Source organism: Micrasema longulum, unplaced genomic scaffold, assembly GCF_059751315.1.
Source record: "Micrasema longulum isolate JH-2025_06_02 unplaced genomic scaffold, ASM5975131v1 h1tg000710l, whole genome shotgun sequence".
NCBI lineage: Eukaryota > Metazoa > Arthropoda > Insecta > Trichoptera > Brachycentridae > Micrasema > Micrasema longulum.
The window spans coordinates 85,444-113,114 of NW_028277906.1; the positions used below are offsets into that span (position 1 = coordinate 85,444).

The 27,671-nt window shown below is 33.5% G+C and overlaps 1 protein-coding gene across 1 annotated transcript in view; it reads right to left on the bottom strand.

The window, feature by feature from the left end:
* cue (Low-density lipoprotein receptor repeat domain-containing protein cueball) overlaps positions 1-27,671 on the bottom strand; it is a 49,237-nt gene that overhangs the window by 4,208 nt on the left and 17,358 nt on the right. The window contains exons 2-5 of the mRNA XM_088229810.1: positions 3,978-4,389; positions 2,762-3,427; positions 2,027-2,200; positions 544-768 (exon numbers count right to left, since the gene is read on the bottom strand). Of these exons, the coding sequence (XP_088085936.1) occupies positions 544-768; positions 2,027-2,200; positions 2,762-3,427; positions 3,978-4,389 (1,477 nt within the window). The remainder of the gene's footprint in view (positions 1-543; positions 769-2,026; positions 2,201-2,761; positions 3,428-3,977; positions 4,390-27,671) is intronic.

Consider the following 27,671-nt stretch of genomic DNA (forward strand, 5'->3'; position numbering starts at 1 on the left):
TCAATTGACTTTCAAAATGAATACTTAAAATATCTGCTTTGAATTTTTTTTTACTAAAACTTACATAAGACTAAGCATCTTGCTTTTATGAATATAACATAGTATTATAGTATAAATACGCTGCAATGAGAGTACCATTGCAGGGCCTTATGCATCATAAAGGTATAATTATGATATTTGAGATTTAATATTTTTTTAAATAAAAAGTTATAAAAAAAACAATACTGTAAAAATTATAAAAATATTTGCTTCCATTGGGGATCAAATACAATTAGGATTGTTATAGTATTGAATCTATTTCTCTTTTAAATGTATTGTGAATTCTATAGGTTCATTGACCAATATGCATTATATAGGCGGTCTAAAAATTTGCTCAATATTTGTTAAACAATAACGAGTAAAATAATGCACTATTGATACTGGGAACGAGAAATTAAATTGTGGTAGAGCAGGGCTTGAACTTCGGACCTCCAATTCGCGAGTCAATGACACTACCACGGAACCACACCCTAGTTTATTTGCAATCACTAATTAAATAATTACCTCGGTCTTCTTCTGAGATTGTAAATGGCAATACTCTGAGCAAAGCACAAAATTATGAGCGAGGACAGCAGAATCCACATAATTAAATTGATTCCATATTGGTCCAATTCACTCTCCGCTCCGCTCATTTCTGAAGAGCTAGAGTTTCTTTTATCATTATTAAAATTTCCATCGTCGATGATGTCTTCGAAGAGTTTTTCCATTTTTGAGTCATGGTCTGAACAACTGAAAAAAATAGTTTATTTGAACTGATTGCATGGAATGCAGGACTGGCCAATGGAGGACTATGTGAAATATTACAAAACAAACAACACCAGACAGATTGCTCTTTATTCCATGGCCGTCAGCTCCCAGCGAACATATTCCGTCTAATCTCTAAATTTGTAAACTCAGCGGAAAATAAATCTCAGCGCATAATTCTAAAAACTTGTAATTAAGTAATCTCAAATTGAGATAATCTTTGCCAAGAAATAACTCTCACCATTTCGTCTTTTAAAAAAAGATTGGTCACTCTAATAAATCCTAACGTAGAGTCACCGTGTTTTCGCTTCTCAGTTCGCTTGCCTCTGATGTTTAATATGGAAGGTTCCTTTTCTAAGTACCCGAGGTACTTACATGCGCACTCTCATTTGTCTAAATATGTCACATGGTGCTACACCAGAAGTGTAAACAGGGTGACTCAACGTTAGGATTTATTCAAGGGACCAATATTTTTTAAAGAAACAAATGGCAAAATAAATTATTGTTCAATATTTCAAAATGCTCAGTTATGTCTTTCACCAGGGCCCACAAAACGCTATTCTTCCGCAATAGAATGAATGACCAGAATCTTATGCGGATTGCGAAGGTTAAAGATCTAGGCATCACTTTTGTGAGTTCCATGACATTTCATGATCAGATCGAAACAGTTTGTAGTATTTAAATTTATTTCAACAGAGAGGGAAAAATTTTTGAGAAGAGAATATGGAAGTCTAGGCATTTACAGGGCTTATGACCTGTCATTGGCTGGTTTAAGTGGCCACTTTACACACTGTGTAACATTCACCATTCTGCCTATGTTTGAACATCCACATTTCCTCAACTCTTCCATCTGTTGACTTTTGTGAAGTAAAAGAGCTGAAACCTTTATCACGTGGGTGAGATTCATCCGGCTGAACCAAATCACCTACTAGGCAACTTTCAAAATAACAAAATATTTGAATCTAATTAATTTGACTATGTATTTTTTATTGTTAATTATTATGGCTTGACAAGGGCACAGCCTAAAAAGCCTTAATAAGTTCACTTATATTTAAACGAGTGTGATTTTGAATGAATAAATAAATACCTATCTATCGACCGAATTTTTTTTTTAATCAGAGCTCTAAACACATTTTTGTAAGATGCACAAGATGAACTTTGGAAATGGGCGGCTGAATTCTTAAAACAATTTTGGGAAGCATAAAATTTCTTATTGTTTTTTTAACGCTTTATCATTCATTACCTGCATTTTAGCTTTGTGTAATTTGCATCTTTCATTTCACACTTGTTTCCTTTCCAACCAGCAGGGCATTCACATGCTTCTCGATTATCCTTGCTGACGACAGTTCCGCCATTTAGACAATAGTTTTTGCGAATAACTTCGTGACATCTATTCCCTTGATAACCTTCCGGGCAACTGTTAAAGAAAATGGGGATTGTTAAAATGAATTGAAGTTAAACGATTTTTAAAATTTAGACAGATGGCAGATTTTTACTCTGAAAATCTTGCATGCGAATGATAAATTTTAAAACATTTTCTAATTTTAAGCTCCGATTCTGCAAGCGCACTTAAATATTGTGGAAAAATCAATAAAAAGGTTATCATTACATTATTAAGGTGAAAGATTTTAATAAGACACACATTTTTCAATTTAGCATATCCCTAGTGTCGTACGGATTATGCATATTTACTGCGAATTATTTATTGCGCATGCCCACAGGCTAATTTTAAATCAGTAAAAGATTGCAAAATAAGCTATGTAAAAAAATATTGTGTTTGGATTTGATTAGATCTGACCACAGTATAAGCCAAAGCTTCATTATAAAAAATTGTTATGTAGTTAATTCAAGGAATGGAAAACAAATAATTACTTCAGAACAAAAGAGCAATTCTACTATTTTTAGCAATTAATATTTCAAAATCTGATATAATACCGTTTGTTGACGTTAAGTGATTATAAAAAAAATTATTATTAACCTGCAAACCGGGAGTCCCTCACTATTTAGCGAGCAAGTTCCGTAGAAGCAGTAATTGTGACAGATTGCAGTTTCACAGCGGTATCCGGAGAATTCCCGAGGACAGTTACATATTCTATTTCCCTTTAAGGCATCGTCTTTATTGTGGCGCATTGTGCCCCCGTTAAGGCAATATGGGGTAGCCACAGACAACGGGGCCCTGACACTTGACAAAATAGTCTCTTTAAGCCGTTTACACTCCGGAAAACCTTCAATTTGTTCTGAAATATTGACTCTAGATACAATTCCCATGGGGCTGTTACCAACGTATGTTTTAAAAACTGTCGGTTTTGAATCACTCGTCCTATTTAAAGGAAGCTGCCAAACGGACTTGTAAATCCAATCTGTCCAATATATACTATCTTTGGTAATGGCTAGGTTATTTGGTTGGTGGTAACTGCCTTTATATATAATTTCTCTCCCAGAGCCGTCCAAATTAGAGCTTTCTAACTGGTAGTAAATACCCTCTCTATCATCTGCCCAGTACAGTTTCTGAGACCCTTGATCTATGGTGATACTGACGGGTTTAAATAGGTCTTCATTGATTATAATTTCTCTGTTCATACCTTCGATGGTTGCCCTCTCAATGCTGGGCTTGTTAGAATTTGAATTGGTCCAGTAAATGTGCCTGAAAAATAAAATTCAAGGATTAATTCACAACACCTTTTATTATCAGTATTTCTCACGAGACAGATAATTTATAGATGACACAGGTCGAGTTGCATCTAAAACAGTCAAGTGAATTTTTTATGTTTTTGTCAAAATGTGAGAAAACTGGGCTGGTTTAGCTTGTTTGATTCTTAGTTAATACTAATTTTTAATATTTTTTCACTCATTCACCGTGGTGCTCACATACGTCTGCGAGCGCCTATGGCAGCACTACTACGTAGTGCTCACTCACTTGTGGTATATAAGTGAGTAATTTATTGTCAAAAAGGTTCGTAGCTTAAGCGCTTGGCGACAGTGGCGAGAATTTTGTGATAAACACCAATATACACATATGTAAAAAGACGAGGATGTTGTCTTTGATAATATAAACAAATGAAATTGTTACTACTACAGATCATTAATAACACTTGTTTATTTTCACAGAAGATAATAATGTAATTATTTGGAAAGCTTCAATTTGTAAAATTTAAAATAAAAAAAAGACTTCGAAATAATCTAAATGAATTTACCCGCGACAGCTGTCTACAGTTATCCCTTTAGGAACTTCATCTTCCATCTTTATCAAAACACTGCCTCGTCCGTCAGTTCCGGACCCATGCGTGAACGAGGCCCAGAATATCGTGTTGTTTATCCCGTCGGTCCAGAACAGTCTTCCTGAAACAGGGTCGAAGGCGATTCCGAGAATATCATCTTGACCAGTCTTGCTGACCAAGTGTTCCACCTCTTTGTTCTCCGACACGTGGAAGCCGAAGATAGTGGCGTTGGAGTGCTCGGAGTCGGCAAAGTAGAGGGTCTGGTAGACGCCGTCGTAGGCTAGAGTCGTCAGTTCGGAGAACTGCTCATCCGCAAAGCCGACTGTGTTAGATCTCGTCCCATTTTTGTTGAAAAACTCTATCTGGCCCTCAACTGTCACCGCCAAATCTAAAAAAAGGAAACGGGTAAAATTAGACTTCAGTACATAGCGATTAAATAGAACAACAAAAATAAAAAAAGACAGTATCAAATAATACAATAATTTGAACTGGGGGTTGTGGTCCTTTGATGGGGTTGCAGACTCACGGATCAAACGGTTTGAACCTCACATTAACATAAATTGCTAATCATTATCATTATCACCTATTATTTTTTTTAAGTATTCAATGTTATTTTTTGGACTGTTTCTTACTATTGTTATTAAATAATATGTTATTATTTCTTCCAATTTACAATTATTTATTTATTCATATAAAGATACATATTACAAAAAAAATAATAACATATCCCTAACTCGATGAGGCCAAGAGCCTGTGTTGAGTTGGGATACAACATAATGGAAAGTGGAAGCATACATATTATTTGAGAATACTAAAAATTAAAAATTATTACATAGACATAAATTTGAATAAACATCTGGACAACACGCTTAATAAAATATAAATCTATGCAATGGTCTCTTCCCTTAGACAAAATCCAAACTTGTACACCTCTCCTAAAAAATGGCTTTCGTTTTGGAGAACTTAATAATGTTCATCGGGGACATTGAACACTCTTGGGGCCACAAAAGAGATTTTTTTCCAAGCGAAAGTCGTACGTGTTTTTGGTATTAAATAATTCAAATTACAGGAAAAAAATACTCATTATTACGGCTTGAAACGGGCACAGCCTGAGCCAAAATAGGTTAATGAATGCATCGCTAGCCCAAAGCAATAGTGAGATATATCTGAAAAACACATTCTGAGATAATTGCACTTTGAGGTTTGCAAAGGGTCTGACTGAATTACTTTATTTGTATTATTATAATAATTATGAATACTATATTTTCAAAGCTAAACTTTTAGATCTAAGACAAATATATTGTTTTCAATGTTTAAAATATATATTTGAGAACCAAAATTTATTTACAAGTAATTCAAATAGATCAAGTCAAAGAAGGAATTGTGTGTTAGAACTACCACATTGTAAAACGAGGCTCGCACAGAGACATGCATATTTTATAGGCCCAAAAATTTTTAATTATTTTTTTACTGATAATATTTCATTGATTCCAAACTTTCAAAATTTTCCTTCTTTTAAAAAACATGCACTATCCTGGATTCAAACAAAAGATATAAACTCTTTTTTTCTATGATTTATTTTGTTGCAAGGAATATTTTTGTTTTTTTTTTTTAATTTTTATTTCCTTTTTTAATTACTATAAAAAAAAAAGAATACCATATTATCTTTTACAGAATATTTTATTTTTCTTTCTTATGTTATACAAAAATATTATAACTGTCCATTATTTACTATAGGAGCAAAAATTCATTAAAATTTGGGATTTTTGTTTACTATTTTTCTATTAATATGTATTTCATTGATATGTAATTATGCTTTATTTTTTTAATGCTCTGTTTTATTATTCTGTTTATTGTAAAAAAACTTTTTTTTTTTTTAAAGTATATATTTAAAAAATGGGTAAACTATCTGACTTTAATATTTTTTTATTTGAAAACATTAATTTATTTCATTATTAACATATCGGGATGTTTATCTCAAAATAGGACATTCCATATTGATCTCACTGATGTTTGGGCTATAAATTAAATTATCGGACATTTTGAAAATGGCCCTAAGATTAAAATATTTGGATAAATTATAAAATGCATTTTTTTTAAATCTGATGGATTTGATTCTTTCAAATTTTTGTCTTTATAACATTGTCCATTTGATTTTAGTGCATTGGTTTTGTATTTTTATTATAATATTACAAGAACTATGATTGGATATGAGTGGATTGTGGTCGCACTGCTATGCAGATGATACGCAGATTTATTTTTATTGCAAACTAGGCGAGAGAAGTGTGCTTGTCAATTTAATTGATGGATGCATCAAGAAAATAGGAAACTGGATGGCTGAAAACAGACTAACATTAAACCCGTCAAAAACTGAACAACTGTGGGTGGCTTCAGCCAGACGACAGAATTTGATCCAGGATACGGCTCTACCCAATGTAGGGAGTACCGCTTTACCCACCGTAAAACTACTGGGAGTTTTACTCAATTCTGACCTATCTCTTGACGCTCAAATTAGTAGAACAATAAGTTCATGCTTCTACCAGCTGAGACAAATTAAATGCATACGCAAAAATTTGCCGGTTGATGCCGCCCGTCAATTAATAAATGCGTTTGTAGTGTCTAGAGTCGATTATTGTAATGGTATCTATGCAGGTCTACCAATGAACAAAATGACTCGCCTACAATCTGTATTGAATGCCGCAGCGAGACTTATTTTCGGAATCTCTAAGTTCAGTCATATCACTCCACTACTTCGGGAACTACACTGGCTACGTTTTCCACAGAGGGTCGAATACAAACTCTGTTGGCTTATGTATAAGTCACTGCACAACTCTGCTCCGGAATATCTAAGGGAACTATGCATTCCAGATGAACTAGCTGACAGGCGTCTCACGCTTAGATCAGCTACGTCTACGGCGAGAGGAAAAGTTATTATACCTCTACGCAAACAGCGCACTAAATTTAGAGAACGCGCATTTGCGGTCGCAGGCCCTATGGCATGGAATGCTCTCCCAGCAGAGGTGCGAGGCTGTGAAAGTGAAGTGATGTTTCGGAAAAAACTTAAAACCTACTTGTTCTCTAAATCATTTGAATAAATCCGTAGCACGTGACAACAAAATAAATTGTTTTAATTAAATTACAAATTTAAAAGCTTCAATTAAATTAATTTAACAATAGAATCACCATGTAAAGCGCCCTTGAGGTATTTTATCACAAAAATGGCGCTATATAAGTTATCCATAATAAATAAACAAATAAATAAAACTACCTAAAGAGCTTTGAAAAAAAGAGGAAGACAGTGTGTTAAGTATGCACACAATGCAGTTAGTTTCCTGATGAAGGGACTGGTACGTTTTGAAACCGGTAGACATTGAAAATTCGCTAAGCGGTTAATACTATTTACTAACATTAGTTGAAATGTTTGACCACAAAATTAACGCTTTAAATAAAAAATAACACAACTATAATTTAAGGAGAGAATGAGAATACGAAATAAGTTAGGAAAAATAATGCATCTGAATTTAATAACTTGTAATATAGTACCTAATAGAAATTATTTTTATACAGTATAATGCAAGTTATAAATAGTTTAAGTTTTTTTTACAACTATCTAAATAAATGCATTACATTACAGGAGAGCACTCCTTCCATCAATGTGTCTTAAAATATCTATTTAATCTTTTAACATTTTAATAAGCCACTATACCATATATCGGCCTCGTAGGGTGTAGCAGTCAGCGCGTTTCCCTACCACGACACGGCTGATATGAAATATTTATTTAAAAAGGTCTTTTTACACTAGAATATTTCATAGTCCCTGGACTGGTACCTGAAGCGTAAGACTGATCATCTTACCTTCATATAACAAAAAAATCAAGATCAATTTACGCTGCGATTGGTGTACCAATACAGAGGAAAGGGAATGATGATGATACCATAAATTTCCTGTATAGTGCTTTATTAGAATAAAAACTTGGGTATCACTTGAGGAGTAACTTTGAATCTTTAAAACCAATTTATTACAGGATTTAGGCACAATTAATTAATGGCGGATAATGATTAATTACAGCAAAAACCATTCATAAATGTATTAATGAAAAATATAATTGCAATGACTAGCACGAAATAAATTTTGTGATAGAGGGCAGATTTTATTTTAAAGTCTTCTGTTTCCTGACGAAGAGTATGAACAGAAATACACGCAGAAATATTAAAAATAAAAAAAACCATTCTTGAAACTGACATTTTAAATACTGATTATTATGAGTATTTTTATAATATAACGTATTTTACAAACATTAATCTGTGTTTTTCTTAATTTGCATAAATAACTTTTTTTGTCTAAAAAGTGTATTTTTGCTGCCCTATAATAAATTCATACTACGAATATTATAAAAATGTTTTTATGTATTACGAATTTATATTAATTGAGTAATATTTCCTCCAAATTTTTTGTCAACATTCTGAATGGTTACAAAGTTTTTGAATTTTTTTTTCTCCAATTCCATACTTCGCTACCATGCATTAGGGTCGGCACCAGAACTCCATTGCGAACTGCTTGTTTTGCTTCCTGAGACAAACATTTACCAAATGTTTTTGTATTAAAAACGTCGGACAATGCCACGTAGCTCTTATTTATTTCTTAGATATAAAATTATCATATGGACACAACTCTCTAGGTGATTATTACGCCGGGTTCTGGCACAAGTTCGTAACTATATTTTACTAGTGGTGAGATATTGCACTTTTAAAGTTAAAAACTCATCCCAAATCAACAATTCAAATAAAACCACAAGTCGAATATTATAAAATATTGTTTTGTGCGTTTATAAAACTCGAAATATTTTTATTTACTTTTTAAGCGAATACTTTTTGATGCCATTTATGAAGACATCTCATTTTTCGAAAATTTGCAGTTACCAACTTGCGCAAGAAACCCAACGATTGGTTCCAAGTAGCAATTTAATGTTTCTCTGCACAACAGCATTTCGCAAGAATTTTTTTTTCTGCAGGAGCGGCACTTCAGATCTCGCATAGCGATTTGACATGACCAAATCCAATAAATAATTGAAGATGGACGAGTCAAAAGTCGGAATCATCAGCGTGCTTGGATGAGATGTATTAATGCGGAGGAAGCGAGGTTTGTATGCAAAGATAGCGTTCTATCCTCTCTGCATACCCCTAAGGAGGAACGACGTGACGATTTGTTTGCTTGTTTGATCACCAATATTATTTTCCTATTATGAACATCGTCATTGAATTTTCGTCGCAATAAAACACGTAGGTACCAATTAAAAATAACCTATAAAAAATTTGAATTCGGGAATTAAAAAATTAATCAATATTCAAGCTCTCCAGTGAAGGTCAAATCTTGGGAACTATGAGTCAATTATATTGCCGTCATCTATCTTTCATATTTTTTTGTCTTTACATCGCTAGCCCAAAGCAACAGTGATATACAGGTGCTCTTTAAAGCCTGCCACATCCGAAACCACGATGATCAGTATGGGCAAGAAGACATATTGGCATATTTAAAAAATATTCAGAACGAAGAAAATTTGTAAAAATAAAATATTAAAAAGAACAAATGGTTGCTTACTTCTGCACCCCTTAAGTGAGAGGAGCGCGGTGCAATATCAGACTCCCCCCTCCCCCCTCTTCGTTTCTTCCGTGCAGAAGTAAGCAACCATTGGCTTTTTTAAATATTTTTTTAAATTTTATTTTTTATTTTATTCGTTCTAAAAATTTATTTTGATGTGCCAATATGTCTTCTTGCTCATACTGATCATCGTGGTTTCGGATGTGACAGGGTTAAAAGAACCCCTGGATATCTGAAGAACATATTCTGAGATCATTGGACTTTGAGGTGTGCAGAAATAATCACAGCCACACAAGAGTTAAAATATTTTTTATTATTTTTTTCGTTCATTTTCAAGAAACTTTGACAAACAATTTAATGCTCTAATTTTTACTGCGCGTAAAAGAAAACATTTTTGTATCCAATTTCCCGTAAGATTGAAGTTCCTCATTGTATTATTAGAACTAAATAATCAAAAAATAAAATATTTATTTAAATAAGTGTTTTTACACTAGATACATATATTATAATGGCACCTTAAGGGGAAGACTGATCATTTTTCAACGCTGGATTGGTAAACCAATGCAGTGCCCTATGCACCATCAGGTGAGGATAGGGAAACGGTAATGATTCACACACAAAATATATATTTTTTTATAATGAAAATTTTAAATAATGACACTAGAATGTACCATATAAAATACTCAATAAGTTTATTTACTCAATAGTAAAGTCATTACAAAGTCCATAGCAGCATTTTCAAAGACGTGTATTGTCTTTAAAATCAATTAGTAAAATACTTAGGTTCCTATTTGTAGAAGAAATAGTAAATGCCAAAAAATTGACATAAAGAGACACAAAAACATTATTTGAAAACACAATTTCTATTCAAGATAACATTTTAAAGTATATGTAAGATTACGTTTGATAAACAATGTGGTCATAGAATTAAGAATAGTCCAGAAGGAGCGTAGAATCATATTTGAATACATCGGACTGTGTCCTAAAAAATCGCCAACTTAGCCCCAATTTCGCCGCGCGCATGCGTGAAGTAGCCTCGTAATGTTGCCAACTCGCGAAAAATATAATAACACAAATGTAAGATAATTATATTTAAAAAAAAAGAAGTTATTAATTTCTCTAAAATTTTATTGTACATGCGGAAACATTGATTAACACAACAGAGTAGATAAGTAAAGGGTCATTTCATTAATCGACTTTTAACTTAAAAATTGAAACAAGTTTTTTTTATATAAAATAGATATTTTTATGTCGTGTTAAATAATATTTTATGTTTTAAAGTAAAAAAAACGTATCGAGGGGTTCTAGACCCGTCGATAGAAACCGATGTACTTGCATCAAAACTTGATGGTAGGGGGATCGGTAGTGTATCTTCGTAATCGGTCCAGAGAATTTATCTTCAACTATGACGTCATACTGAAGCTTTGTCATTTTAGTGCATAGATATGTGTACCGTGATGTACGCTTCCCCTTGTTTTATATCGATGTACCTACCCAAAACTCGAAGGTGGGGGGGCGGTGGTGTATCTTCGTAATCGCTCGAGAGAATTTATCTTCAACTATACCATCACGGTGAAGGTATTACGTCCTTATATTCGGATCATAATCGAAGACTGGATTATGTTTGCGTAGAAAATCCTCATATTAAGCCACTAAGACCTTGGATTTCCAGTCGGTACTTTGCATTCTGCAATACATAATATAGGGGACACCGAGGAGAGTTGAAACAGTTTTTACATTCCCTAGTATATCTCAGCCATAAAAGCCCTACCTCTATGAATTTTATACCTCAACATAGCCAATTTTATACACTACGTAATCTTAATTAAAAATAGGTCAAAATAATCAGGGTCAATGAGAAAATCGGCTAAAACGGAAACAACTCCCCGCTTTACAAGTCTCCTAGTACCGAGGCAAGTTAAACCGGGGGCCAAGGTGAGTTGCAACTGTTTGGTATTTTTTATTGGACGGGATATAATAAATGGACATGAATTTTCCAGCATTTTAGCGCGACCAATTATCACAGACTGAGTTTTCTTTTTCATAAATCGAAAGAGTGAAATGAAGTTAAGATTGTATGATGATGCGGAATTTCTGAGACCCTACTCCCTTAAGTCACCTCCTCATAGGCTAGTTTAAAGATTTCTACGCTAGCCATGCCCCTATCTGTGATTCTTACATATTCATTGGGCATTCTGAAACAAGAACAATTAACAACTCGGTTTTAAAACGCACACCATAAAACATTATATTTGAGAAAATAGATGAAAATGGAGTTAAAAGAAGCTGCTTCAACTCTCCTAGGCCCAAAAAATCACACCATGTTTAGAATAATGGATTTTAACTGCAAAATAAGAGGCGAGCTATAAAAAAACAATATAACGCTTTGAAACTTCAATAGTGAGTGCATATTGTAAATAATATCACGTCAGCATTTACATAATACATATCGAATAAACAGCCATCAAAGTATTAGCAAAAAATTTGCTTTTGGTATTTTTTTCGTCCAGATGTCGTATACACCCAACCACTTGGCGCATCAAAAACAATAAAACCGCGATGTTGACAGTTCTCTATCGATCATAATTTTTTTGAAATTGCCATTGTTACAACTCTACTCTGCTACAACTCTCCTCGGTCTCCCCTGTCTCTCGTAAAACCTGCTGCATGTTATATAATTTCGGAGATAAGATAGAATGGCAATAATACGCATATTTATATCATTAATTTTGTTTGATTATCAGCTTGATTTTTATCAGTCAACGGGCTGGCTAATTAAGGCTTAAAGATGGCGGAATAAAAAATTTCGTCGTATTAAATTACTTAACGTCAATTGCAAGCAAAAAATGCGAATCTGGAACTTAAATTTATAGCAGAAGGGCACTTTTTATAACACCCTGATGACAGACATACTGATTTTAATCGGTTTTGGGAGGCATTGGTCACAGATGCTAATGACGATTCCTCTCCGTCAGATAATTATTACTAAAGCTAGGGTTTCCTAGGACAGCGGTGCCCGTAGTTTAACGGCCGTAGTGAACGGTGATGCAGTGGACAGCCGTCGTAACGGTGACTACAGTGTGGTTTCATAGGAAAACGGTATTATCAACAGCATTTAACACCGTTTACCTCGGAAACCACTCTCTAGTCGACGTTACGAAGGCTGTCCACCGCATCACCGTTCACTACGGCCGTTAAAATACGGGCACCGCTGTCCTAGGAAACCCTAGCTTAAGAGATAGATGTCTGGATGAGTACGGTCATACGCCATAATAAACTCTGTAAAAACAGTACAGGGAAAAATAGTATAGTAATAGTAGTACAATAGGGACATGTAACTTTTTTTATAATTTTAAAGTTATGAAATACTGTCGAGTAAAAAAACATTTGATTTTTTTTTTAAATTTATAAATCTGAATTCCTGCGAAAACGCTCAGTGCGATAGCCACACCCCTAATACGTCACGATTCATGTTTATCACGAACTTTGAAACAAATAATTATCAATGCCAAACATGTCGCGTTTTTTTAAGGACACATTTTTGTATCATTTCTTTTTTGAAGTTATGTATGAAAACATTTCGTCGCAATATCCAAATTGATTTTGAAAATACAATTAGTTTTTCTAAATCTATTTCGTTTATTTTTCTCGGTATTCGAAGAATGTGATATCTCCCTATTATTAGTCGTTCTAAAAATAAAAAAAAGCTTTTTCAACAAAAACATTATTTTCGAAATTTCAAGTACCCAATTTCAACTACGTATTTTAAAAACATGCAAATAATTAAACAACAATAAATCCAAAACGAGTACATTCGTAAGATATTTACTCAGTTAAATCCAAATGCCGCCTATATAACGCCTACATACCACCTGTTCTCCTCTACGGATGCGAATCGTGGCACCTCACTAAGGCCCAAAACAGTGAAGTACTGAGTTTTGAGAATAGATGTTTCAGAAGAATCTTGGGTGTGCGGTGGTTTGACTTTGTAAGGTTACGGGAAATGACAGCTTTAAAAAAACTGGGAGTGCGGCTAGGAATAGTAGGCGCCACATTCAACAATATGAAGGGTGTCTGGAGATCGGATATTTACTCAGTGAAAACTAAATGCCGCCTATATAACGCCTGCGTAGCACCCGTTCTCCTCTATGGATGCGAATCGTGGCACCTCACTAGGGCCCAAAACAGCAAAATACTGAGTTTAAGAATAAGTGTCGCAGAAGGATGTTGGGTGTGCGGTGGTTTAAATATGTAAGTAATGAAGTAATAAGAGAACGGACGCAGCAAACTCCGGTGACAGCTGTCATCAAGCGGAGCGATACGGTTGGATGGGGCATATACTGCGGATGTCTCCTGAGAGCCTTAATCACGCTTGCCTACTTTACATGGCATCAGGTTCTCGACGTCCACTGCTCAGTTTTTGTCAGAACTACGGGGCGCGAACCAGACTTGGGAGGACGCACAGGAGCTGGCAGCCAATAGAGGTGCATGGAGCCTCTTTGTGGACACCATATGCTCCAACTAGGGAGCGGACATGGCATGATGATGATGAGTTTAACACAGTTTCATAAATAACCCTTATGATATAATAATTATTCAAGTATAAGCTTGACACGATAATAATTTATGGTCTTAAGATAACTAATATGTAACATTCTATAAACAGCACTTCCGACTAGAGAATTTAATAAGGACATACATTTATACAAGTTCAATAAAATACTATAATGTTAGATAAAATTATTAAAATGTGAATTTTCTTTAGTCCGGGTGATTTGTCCTTTAATTTACCACTGTAATAAATAAATACCTGAAGCGAAAGACTGATCACCTTACCTTCATATGACAATAATTATCAAGACACGCTGCGATTGGTGTACCAATGCAGTGCCCTATGCACCATAAGGTGCGGAAAGGTAATGATGATGATGATGAATAAACAAGGAAGTTCAGCGTTTTTTTTAAATATATATTTTTTTAAATTATTTCATTTTTATTTATTTATTAAAATCTAGAGTCATATACACGATAATACAGTTATAATAATAATAGATACTTTTTTTTATTTTTTTTTTTATACGCCTCCACTCGTTTGTAATAGATACTTAATACTAGACAAAAAATGATTTTAAACTTGTAATAAAGAATATACGTGCATATTTAAATTTATTTCAACAGAGAGGGAAAAATTTTCTGAGAAGGGAATATGGAAGTCTACCTGGTAAAAGAAGAAGTATAAAAATTGGAAAATTGTTTTCAGGCGTTGTCTAGTAGGTGATTTGGTTCAGCCGGATGAATCTCACCCACGCGATAAAGGTTTCAGCTCTTTTACTTCACAAAAGTCAACAGATAGGAGAGTTTAGGAAATGTGGATGTTCAAACATGGGCAGAATGGTGAATGTTACACAGTGTGTAAAGTGGCCACTTAAACCAGCCAATGACAGGTCATAAGCCCTGTAAATGCCTAGACTTCCATATTTCCTTCTCAGAATTTTTTTCCCTCTCTGTTGAAATAAATTGAAATATGAACAACTCCCTAAGGAGGAAATCCAGCCAGTCTGCAAGCATTTGGACATAATCAAACATTGTTGAATATATGCACAAACTTAAAAAAAAAAAAAAAAAATTATAAGCATATACGGCAAAATCGCCTTTTACGAAACTTATAATATGATCATACCTAGTTGGTTTAATAATAAAAAATAAAAAAACAAACATTACTTTATACTCATAATTTTACTAATGACTTTTTACCCTTTGTTTTTCAGAAATCATTATTTACAAAACCACACTCATGAAGGATGGGACACTAAAAATTAAATAAAATACTTAAACTCATTTAAATAGCATTATATCAACTCATTAGTTAACCCGAAAAGATTTTGATAATGATCCTTAAGATAAAAATAACTTTATTTAATTTACTTACATATAACTTTGAATTATCTATCCTTACCTCTGTTTTGTATAAATACATTTAACTCTTTAATAAAGATACCAGTCTCGAAGATGTCGCGAAAGCGATGAAACCGGTCACTGGATATTCCAAATTTGTGGATTAAAGTATCACTTGTGTTTTATTTATATAATAAATAGTGATACTAATTTAAATAGAATGATGTTTTTACTTTTTGTTAATTTTTTTTTTTAAATTTACTTTGAATTTATTTATTATTAATGTTCCTCATAAAACCATCCAATTAAAGGCCCGGAAAGGTTAAGATATTAATTACTAATCTTAATTGCACAACCTTGATAATCTTTAATTATCTTACTGAGTGCATTGCCAGTGGTGAGACAGGAAATGTATCCGGAACTCAGGAAGTGAGAAAAACACTCATCAGAATACTAAGATTGCCGGTAGGTACGATACTGCAGTAGGGAAACGGGTGTATTGGCCTTATAACAAGGCGGCCTCCGTGGTGTAGTGGTCAAGACGCTTGACTCACGCACGGAAGGTTCCGGGTTCGATTCCCGGTGAGAACACAAAAATTTGAAAATGTGATTTTTCTCAAGCCTGGTTGTTCTGTAATGTAATTCACCACTGTAATTGGGCCTCCTGGCCTGTTGTGGTGCAAAAAAAAATGAAATGAAAAAAAACCTGTACAATTTCATGTTTCGAATTGGCGTGTAAGCGTGCGCATTGATAATACGCAAGGGAACACGGACCTCAGCTTCTACAGTCCATAAAATATATCTTGATTAAAATGACAGCTGCTAAACTAATGTCAACAGTGATGGGAAATTACTGATCACTGATCATGTACCGATCAAATCGATTATATCAGTTTTTTTTATGCAAACATGAAACTCTGTTTCCGAAAATTGATTTAAAAACGCAAAAACAAGCCTATAATAGAGAGTTTAAGACAATTATTCACCAAAAAATAAAACAATTAATTTTTTTTCATGAACAACATCAAATGAATTGTTTTTTTATTCGATCAATTTACATTGATCAATTTTTTTCATCTCTAGCGATTTTGCAAAATGATATAACCTTGTAAGAACGTCGTTAATAATTAGGTTTACTTTAGTTTTAAAGCTGATTTTATATGTTTATGTTAATTTATATGTCAAGCATTGTATTAAAAAAAAAATAACATGCCAGATACGAATGATTTTTCGAGGGTCGATATAAATCACTCCTTAGACGTTACTACAAAGTTATGTCGTCAGTTTTGCTGACAGATATATTTTAAGGACTATAATAAGTCAAATAAAAATTAATGTTTTGAGTGTGTCCAAATGGCTGTAGACAGACAGAATTTCCCCCCTAGGGAGTTATTTAGATCTAATTTTTTTGCAACAGAGAGGGAAAACATTTTTGAGAAGGTAATATTAAAGTCTTAGGCCGCGATTATAAACGCTATCTTCATCGGCACAAACCGAGACGGTATAAAGTAAAATCGACGTTTATGTACGAAAATGTGTATATTTGTATGAAAATTCAAGTATCTTTGTCAGTAACCTATTCTAGATTACGCTGATGTTTCCATGACTGATTTAAGCTGTGAGCAACTCGATAAACAAGCTCGACTTCAGAATACATGCGTAAGGTACACTTTTGGTCTAAGGAAATATGACCACATTTCTGACTATCGTAGGCGATTGAAATGGCTCAAAATTAGACAGCGGAGAGACTATCACTCCCTCTCACTTCTGTTAAATGTACTTCATAGTCCTAACGCTCTTATATACCTGCGTGAAAAAATTCAACGCTTATCAGTTCATGGTTTACCTCTTCGTTCTAATTCTCAAGGCACTATTAATACCCATCCACAATTCCTCTTTCTTATCTAACTCATATAGTGTCCATGCGGCTCGACTATGGAATCATCTCTCATCCACCATCAAAGATGTTACTACAGTATCTCTGTTTAAATCACGTCTGAAGATCTCTTCTCCTCTCCTCTTTTCTTTTTTTTCCTTTTCCCATTGAGTTATAATTTCAATTTCAGGTAATTTACAAACAAATAAGTTAATTTAAATTTTTATTTATCTTTAGCTTTTAATCTACGAGTATATTTTTTATTGAATATGTTCTGTAACTTGAATTATAAAAATAAAAAACTATTATTTTATGGGTTGGTTGGAAGAAATTCCCATTTGGCAATAAGCTCGCCAATGTATAAATAACATTATGCACAAAATGTAATTATGTAATTGAACATATTTAGAAGAAAAAAAATGTATATTTAAATATTATAATTTTCGTAAAGAAAACTTAATTTTACTTTGAGATATATATTAACTCCCCAATGGAATACGGCTTTGGTATTTTACATGGCTTATGACCCGTCATTGGTCGGTTTAAGTAGCCACTTAACACACTGTGTAACATTCACCTTCTGCCTATGTTTAAACATCCACATTTCCTCCACTCTTCCATCTGTTGACTTTCGTGAAGTAAAAGATCTGAAACCTTTATCGTGTGGGTGAGATTCATCCGCCTGAACCAATTCTCCTTCTAGGCTTAAAGTTCTTCGTTTTAAGACTTATCTGTGGTACTTAAACCCTTATATAGATTAATTTTAATCGGATACTGTGATTTTATTGATTGAATTTCCATTATAATTTATGTGACCATGATTAATGAGTAATAATTATATTTTCAATACACACGTACACATAAATATCATAAACAGTTTGTCCTTATTGATTTCACAAAGCATGAAATTAATATTTCCGCATTCGAGGTGTGTAGTGGTGGTAGGCACGTTGTGCTACCATTCAGAAAGTTCCGGGTTCAAAATCCCCGTATAAAAAAGAATAAGAGAAACAAATTCTTGGCATGATAAAATTAAAACTACATAAAAATCGCATTTTTGTACAAATACTACCCTAAGGCACTTTGCAAAGTAAATAATATTATTCTAAATTTACTTACTAGTAAGTACACTTTCAATAAAAAAAACAAAAAACAGAATTACTAATCAATACATTATGTTCCACATAATAATAATAATAATACTGTAAAAAGGCTGAATAGTGACAGAACCAATTTTCCAATACAAAAAATAAAAAAACATTTAAAAGAAATCGGGTTGTGGTCCCGTGGCTAGTGTCTCGGACTCACGGACCAAAGGTCCGTGGTTCGAATCCCACTCTACCCCAACTTGATTCCATTTTCTAATAGTGAGTTATTTGCAACTCGTTGAAAATGGCCCTCAAAATTAAATATTTGGGTATTGTGCACAAAATAACACTGGGAAACATACAAGACGACGACATAATATTAGTCAAAAATGCTGACATACACAAATATAACACCGACAACAACAACACTATCATATTGAAAAAGCAAAGACAAACACAGGACAGTCAAAAATACTACATAATGGACTTAAACACTACAACGACCTACCTTACTACTTGAAAACTTTTACTGGAGACAAATTAAAAATCAATCTGAAAAAGCACATGATGACTGAACTAACTAGACGAGACATAAAATGACTAGACAATATTAAATTTCTAATGTAACCCTAACGGGTTTTTTAAAATTGTAAATAAATAAATTTAAAAAATCATAAGAACGCAAATATTTCTTATTAAAAAAAAAGAAATATATTTAGAATAAAAACAGGAGAACAGGTCAAATGTTTATACTTCGAGACTATTAAAAAATATATATAAATTGTAGGGCCTACCATCCAATTACATATATTCATTTAATGTTGGTAAGATAAAGCGATAGTTTAAACAATATAAAAAATAGAATGATAAGTAACAAAATAATATCAAAATTCCTATATTCCACACAAGTCATGGTCAAAATAGTATTGTTTTCAAAGATATAAAAAATTACAATAATCTCCCCAATGAACCAAAAACTATTTGAACTACATTAAGGGTTTTGTTTTTTTTTGCTCTTTATTTCTCATCAAATCAAATGCAATTTTACACTTCTATAGTCCTTAAAATGTAACATGATTAGAATGACAGTAGTCAGAAAAAGTGACGACATAACTTTGTAGTAACGTCAAAGGAGTTATTTATATTGACACACGAAAAATCATTTGTATCTGGCGGTTTAATATATTTTTTTATTACAATGCTTGAAACATAAATCAACATTAATATTTAAAATCAGCTTTAAAACTAAAATAAATCTAATTATTAACGACGTTGTTACAAAGGTTACATCATTTTGCGAAAACGTTAGAGATGGGACAAATTGATCGAATAAAAAAATAATTCATTTAATGTCGTTCATGAAAAAAGTATAAATGTCTCATTTTTTGGTGAATAATTGTGTTAAACACACTATAATAGACTTGTTTTTGCGTTTTTTATATCAATTTTCGGAAACAGAGTTTCACGATTGCATGAAATAACTGATAAAATCGATTTGATCAGTGATCAGTAATTTCCTATCACGAATGAAATTAGTTTGACAGCTGTCATTCTAATCCAGCTAAATTTTAAGGACTATAGGTACAAGTGTATTTCACAATAATTTTCACACATTTTTTTTGGTAAAAATACATGAATATATTTATGTTTACATAGATTTTTCTAATAGGATACACAAATTTACAAAATACCGAACATAGCGACTGCACTTTATCTTGGCTCATAGAGTTTCTTAAGGGGGTCTTAATTCGCTTTAGCGTCGAAAAACATCCCTCACTCGCAATTGCCGTCGTCGTAATTCCACAAATAAAAAAAAAGTACATTTAACTTTTAAAACACAAACAAATTACTAAAAATGTACAGGATTTAAATTTTACCAGACAATATTATATACAGCATACGAAACAGGACAAAAACCAGGTAATTGAGCACGAGCAAGAAACAATGTAATATCATAAAAATATTAATTCACAAAGCTCATATCAATCTTGTAAAAGGGGACGATAAAATATAAGCTTATGTTAATCATTTCCATTAAGAATTCGTGCTTGTGTAAGTATGTAAAATATATAGGAATTTATTTATCATCGTGTCTCTTCCAGTCTAGACCAATGCCAATATCATTCTTCGGTTTCTCTACATGAGGGAGTGCGGATATTATCCATGGCTTTATCCCACTGAGTTCCTCCAGGGTATGCTTGGTTACAGCAGTTTGAAGACTAGAAGGAATGTGTATTTAACAACGCACTTCTTTCGATTGCTGCTCGGAATTATTGACAACCCTGGAATTATGCGGAGCATTGGCTTTTATGTTCCTGATAATTGCCTTAGACAGCGTCAACATAGACTGTTTCACATTCCAATATACAGGAGCAACCTGCCAATGGTTATGCCTGTTGGAAGGGCTATCTCTATGTTGAACAATATCACTTTGGAAATTGACATTTTTCACGTCTCTGAGGGAGTTTTTCGTTACAAGATTCTCCTACTTTTTTAACATATTATTCTTTGGATATTATGTATACTGATGTGTTTTTTTTTTATATATACCTAATTATTTCTATATGTATGAATTAAGATATTTTATTTTGTAATGTACATATATATGAATAAATAAATGATTAAAAAAAAAGAAAATCATATGATTATTATCAATCTTATTCTTATCTTCCTTTTTTCATATTGTTATCTCCCGGGACAATGCCCGCGATCGAACTAATTTTTGGCGAAATGTTCCGATGTTCATGTACGCACGGAACGTTTCATCTCTTTCTTTCTCATGAGAAAATCTAGAGATAAGACATTAGCTTTGGGACAGTTACAGAAATGACCCGCGCATCCGACATAACATGAATACTTGACGGCGCACGTGCTTTAATAGTATACTAGATAACATCTATAAAAACATATTTCAATAATATATTTCAATGAATGTTTTTTTTTTAAATATTACAAACCCTGATTGCGTTATACTATAAATTTTCTTTATAATATTTTTTAGGTAAATTATTTTAATTAGTGGCAAATTTTGGGGGATCATTGACCCAATGGACATTAAGGGAAAGCCGCCACTCCGTGTGAATATACTTGTTTTATATACGTGTGACATCAACCCTCTACAAAACGTTGGCAAGAAAAAAATGAAACTCGACATTGGCCCTTTTAAATCCAAGACACACATTTGTCGGATTTAGTCGTGTCATGTCTTTCTCGGTCTTCCTCGTTTTTTTCATCTATCAATATTTTATTTTTATTATGGTTGGATAATTTATATGGCATTATTTTTGTGAAAATCGCATCAAGGGCGCTGTACAATAAATAAATATCCCAGCACGTCTAGCAGCTACTGAGCGCATGGACGATTGGGATTCTAATTTCTGGTTTCCAATTATGATATATTTCAATTATAACAGATAGGACCTATATAACAGCACGTCTTGCAGTTACAGAGCGCATGGACGGTAAGTAATCTAGCCCCCAATTACATAATGTTTTAATTTGACAATGAGTTTAGTGTTTGATTGATATTGTTTTTTTTTTAATAGAGTTAGATTATAACAAGTCTTGCAGTTACTGAGCGCATGGACTGTTAACATTTGCATCGTTCTTTCACTGTCCATTCGCTCTTCATTTAACCCCCTCAAATAGAGTGAAATATTTTTAAAAATAGTGACATGAAAACGTACCCATAATTACAGTTAGTTTATTTAAACCAGGGCTGCACCCAAAGACAATGTATATTATTATTTTTATGGATAACTTATATGGCGCCATTTTCGTAATAAAATATCTCAAGGGCGCTTTACAAAGTGATTATTTGAATAAATAAATATTTTTTTGATTTTGTAATTTGCTACGGATTTATTCAAATGATTTAGAAAGCAAATGGGTTTTATGACTTTGCTGAAACATCACTTTACTCTCACAGCCTGGCACCTCTGCTGGGAGAGCATTCCATGCCATTTGGAATAATTATTGTCAAAAATCTACGATGGGAGGTATCGGTCCAATCGCTGGTTTCCAGATTAAGAAAGCCGTGTCATGTATTCTGCTCACTTAGGAACATCTTGGACATTGTCACTCTCAGAACGGTGTATTTTGCTCTTTTCCAGTCAGTGGCAACCTATGGTATAGTGGGCTGGGGAGGTGGCTCTGCGTCTATCATGAACTCCCTAATAAACGTACAAAAATTAATACTCAGAGTGATGCTGCAATGTCCTCCCACTTTTACATCTGAGACATTGTTCCAATTCATGAAGGTACTGGACATTAGACATTTTAAAAAAAAGAGTCATTGACACATTTCTGGTCATGCGGCTACAATAGTAGATCCCAGCAGAATGCTCCTATGAGGTTTTCCTGTAATTTGAATGATTTGATTCCAAAAACACGTACGACGTTTGCTCAGAGGAATTTATCTTTTGTGGCCCCAAGAATGTTTAATGTCCCGGATGAACATATTAAGTTCTCCAAAACGAAAGCCATTTTCAGAAAGAGTGTACTAGTCTGGATTTTGTCTAAGGGAAGAGACCATTGCAGGAGACTGCTGCGAGATATTTAATATATTTTTTATACTATTAAGCGTATTGTCTAGATGCCCTTTGAAATATATGTATATTTAAGTAATAATACTTTATTTTTATTTTTGCTATTATTTAATAATGTACGTGCTTCCACTTTCCATTATGTTGCATCCCAACTCAACACAGGGCCCCCGGCCTCATAGAGTTTGGGATACGTTATTATTATATTTTTTGTAATATTTATGTATTTATATGAATAAATAAATAAATACAGCATCCCAACTCAACACAGGGCCCCCGGCCTCATAGAGTTTGGGATACGTTATTATTATATTTTTTGTAATATTTATGTATTTATATGAATAAATAAATAAATAGGGCCCAAATTTGAAGGATAGTCATTTTTGGTATGTAAAAAAGTTTGTATTTTAATGTTAACATTCAACATTATTTTTTGGTGGATCCCAATCAGATTCCTTTTAATTTCAACCCATTCATTTCTTTTCACTGGATTTTAGTGAGAGAAAAAATAATATTAACTCACATTCATTATATTTTAAAAGCGGTTTCCTTTGAGTGCACCCCTGTAAGTAGGAAGAGCTTCGCGATTGAGCCGCTAGGCGTAGTTTGACGTTTACAAAAAATAATATTTATATTTGAATAATTATTATTTTAACCTTTTAATCATTTAGGAACAAATATTTACCGACGAAGTTACACAATTCTCTTTACAATGTTTATCCGAAAGGTTTTTACACGCTTTCGTGACACAAGCGGGCATTTTGGTTTCGTTTCTAAACGTCACGCCAGGCTGGCGGTCGAAGATCGACTGAATACGCGTTGGGCATGACTGAGCGTTCGGGCATGAGTTAAGTATCATCATTTTTGAGGGCTCAGTATGTCAATATGTCAATGGTCAATGTATCAGTGTATAAATATGTCAATGGTCGGTAACCTGTAATTGAACATGTTAAGAAAAAAAAAACAACATATTTTTGATTGAAATTAATTTTGCTTTGTATATAACTTTCCATTGGAATACGGACAAAGATCGATTCTAATTTAATTATCTTAAGTAACGCCACTTTAAATATAAGTACTATGCATTAATGTATGTGAAAAAAATACGCAATATTTTGGCATAGAAGAGGTCAAACTCCATTAAAAAGCGCCTACCTCTTCAGGCCCAAGATATTAGTTGATAAATATCAAACGCCAGTAGCTCAATCACAAATAACTATCGAAGTGCTAATAAGCGACGTGATAACAATTTCTCACCATGGTTGTTCATCGTATTCGCGATCACAATGGAACACCCGTGAACACCTAATATTAAATGTCAAAATATTTACGTTTCGCAACGTATAATCCTGCTGCGCAATCACGTATTTGAATTTCACCGGTGTAAATATGGAAAATATTCCAAAACAGCTATTTTTAATTATTAATTATTTATCATGCTATTCATTGCATTAAGCCGGCGGTTGGTAAGCCAAATGTCAAGAAAAGCAGTCGCCATAGTAATAGTAATTTAATTTTCACTTTTTTGTAAATGCAATATATTGAATTATTTTTTGTAGTAAACGCCGATTTTTTTTGCCAATGAACTGTATTTGTTTACGAGGAAAACAAAAAACAAACCGACACGAGCGTTGACGATTACACACGCGTTGACTTATGACTGCGACAAATTAAGAATATTCATTATTGTTCATTGTGATCGCTCAAACGCTTAGCGTGTTTTTAAGCACGTCGATAGTTTTTTTTGTTATTGAGCTATAGGGGTGTTGTTCTAAACTATTCCCGCGGCAAGAGATAACAGTTTTTCTCATGTATTTTGTATGTAAATACACAGTGTTCTTTGTAATTCAATGGCTTCTAATGTGACTTCCATGGATAGTTTAGCAGTCACCTCGTACTAAACGAGAACCGCCATCAATATCCATTATTTGAACAATGGACATTATATCGCCATAAGGCTCGCAACTAGCTCATCAGACAAGTACCACAAGTGACGCTCTAAGACACCCCTTGCTGCTGCACCGATTTCGGAATCAATGGATTCGTATGATTTTAATATCTTCCAAAGTTGCGAGTCATTAATCGGTGCATCTGCTGCCAAAGGCGCTTATATACGACTCTTGGTGTATATAGAGCACCGAAACTAACAAATCTGACGATTTGTTTTTCTTCTCTTTTAGTTAGCTTCAGTGCTTGTAAATTATTCCTCAAGAGAAAGATAGCATACGTACAACAGTTTTGTCATCCATCGAGCATTATGTATTGGTCCCGGGACACGTCAATGAATCCTCGCAAGTAGTTTGTTCAGACTAATCATTGTGAGCTCGTTGTAATCACCGCGAACTTGTTTTTCTCCAGCTAAAGCAGTCGTAAGACTCTCGAGAGTGTTTTCAGCAACCTGTTCCATGCTAGTGCTGGAGTCGAGACACTCGTAGTGCTCTCTTGGAAATGTATCTCAAACATCTCTGAATCTCTTGAATAACGGAATCTCAGGGGAGCTTGATGGCTCAAAGCACAGTGTAAATATTTTTGAAAGCATTATTTCAAACACGTGATGACGACAAGCAAGCCATAAAAGATCACGAGCCGTTTTTGCTTCATGCTCTTTTTTTGTCAAATATGTTAAGCTAGGGTTTCCTAGGACAGCGGTGCCCGTATCTTAACGGCCGTAGTGAACGGTGATGCGGTATACAGCAGTTGTAACGGGGACTAGAGAGTGGTTTCCTGAATACGCATTGGGCATGACTGAGCGTTCGGGCATGAGTTAAGTATCATCATTTTTGAGGGCTCAATATGTCAATGGTCAATGTATCAGTGTATAAATATGTCAATGTTCGGTAAGCTGAAATTGAACATGTTAAGAAAAAAAAAACAACATATTTTTAATTGAAATTAATTTTGCTTTGTATTTAACTTTCCATTGGAATACGGACAAAGATCGATTCTAATTTAATTATCTTAAGTAACGCCACTTTAAATATAAGTACTATGCATTAATGTATGTGAAAGAAATACGCAATATTTTGGCATAGAAGAGGTCAAACTCCATTAAATAGCGCCTACCTCTTCAGGCCCAAGATATTACATATGAGTTCGGAAAACGGTGTTATCAACACCATTTAACACCGTTTTCCTAGAAAATCATTTTCTAGTCACTGTTACGACGGCTGTCCACCGCATCACCGTTCACTACGGCCGTTAAGATACGGGCACCGCTGTCCTAGGAAACCCTAGCTTTAGAGGTAGTAGTGTCAAAACTCATAGTTCGTACTTTATTGGTGACACTCCACAGTTTCATTGTATCAAAAACAGCATCGGACGTGTTTCTTCCCGTTCCTGCAGTAAGTTTGGGTACGCTTAATAGTTTGTTTTACAACCATTACCGAAGATAAGAATCGGAAGGCGCTCTACTTTCTTATTTTTCTTTCATTTCTATGACTTCTTGAATGAGTATATTTGCGCAAAGTCTTTTAAAAAAAAAAAACTTTTCGGTACCAAAAACGATAATAACAGGTCTGAAGGTCATAAAAAATTCAATAAGATGTTGTTTTAAATTGAATATTACAACCAGAATTATCTTCTTAAAAAAAAAAGAGAATACAATTATATAAAAAAAGGTTTCAACTACAGTATTTAAATAAATAAAAATTCAAAAGTATTACCGAAGGCATAATTTTAAGAAGAAATAAAGGAAAATGTCACAAAAATGCTTGTATTTCTTTTCAAAATAAAAAAAAATAAAATTCGGCTGCGGCCACTTTCACGTTTAATTTATTATCTTTAAATTATTATAACAAATTTTAGTTCCATACTTAGTCTTTATTGAGATCCCAGATACCTAAGTTTAGTCTTAATTTGAAATAGCGTAATCTGCCGGTCTAAAAGTAATTATATTTTAGCTACATCAAATTTTCATGTATATTTTATAACAGAAATACCTTTAAAAAATATTGTTTTTATCTAATTTATGTTTTTTTATTCTTTTATTATTGCGCGATTAAAAAAAACATTCGTTTAAAAATGGCAAAATCGTATGATTTTCTAATTTTGCGTTCGTTTTACCAGACTACAGCCTTATAATATGTATGCTTCCACTCTCCATTATGTTGTATCCCAACTCAACACAGGTCTCTTGGCCTCGTATAGTTAGAGATACGTTATTATTTTTATAGAATATGTATACATGAATGAATAAATAAATAATAAAAAAATTGCGTCATCACACACGAGAAAAGTTGAGAAAATTTTCTAACTTAAAAAAAGCGCCTGGAGCGAAGAGGTTTTAGTACGAAAATAATGGCGACCTTTGACTCAGCATGTAATATTATTATAATACTTAAACGCAAGACAAACTGGCCTACGTGACCCAGGCAGAGTACGAATGTACCGATGGAATGCACGTCGTAAGTTTATTACCAAACCACACTGCAAGTTAGAGCATATGGACTTAATAATGCTGGCAAAAGATCATATTGCACAATCACTCGAAGCGTTTTTACACATTGTTCAAATATTATGCTTGGAGATGTGAAATTATCACTCAAGAGGTAGATTACTTAGTAGCTAACCCCCGAGACTTCAAGTCCGGGCAGACTGCAAACGGCTGGGATTTCGTGGGCCTTGGTATAGGGTTTTTGGAGCTAAATGGAATTTTTGACGTAATCTCTC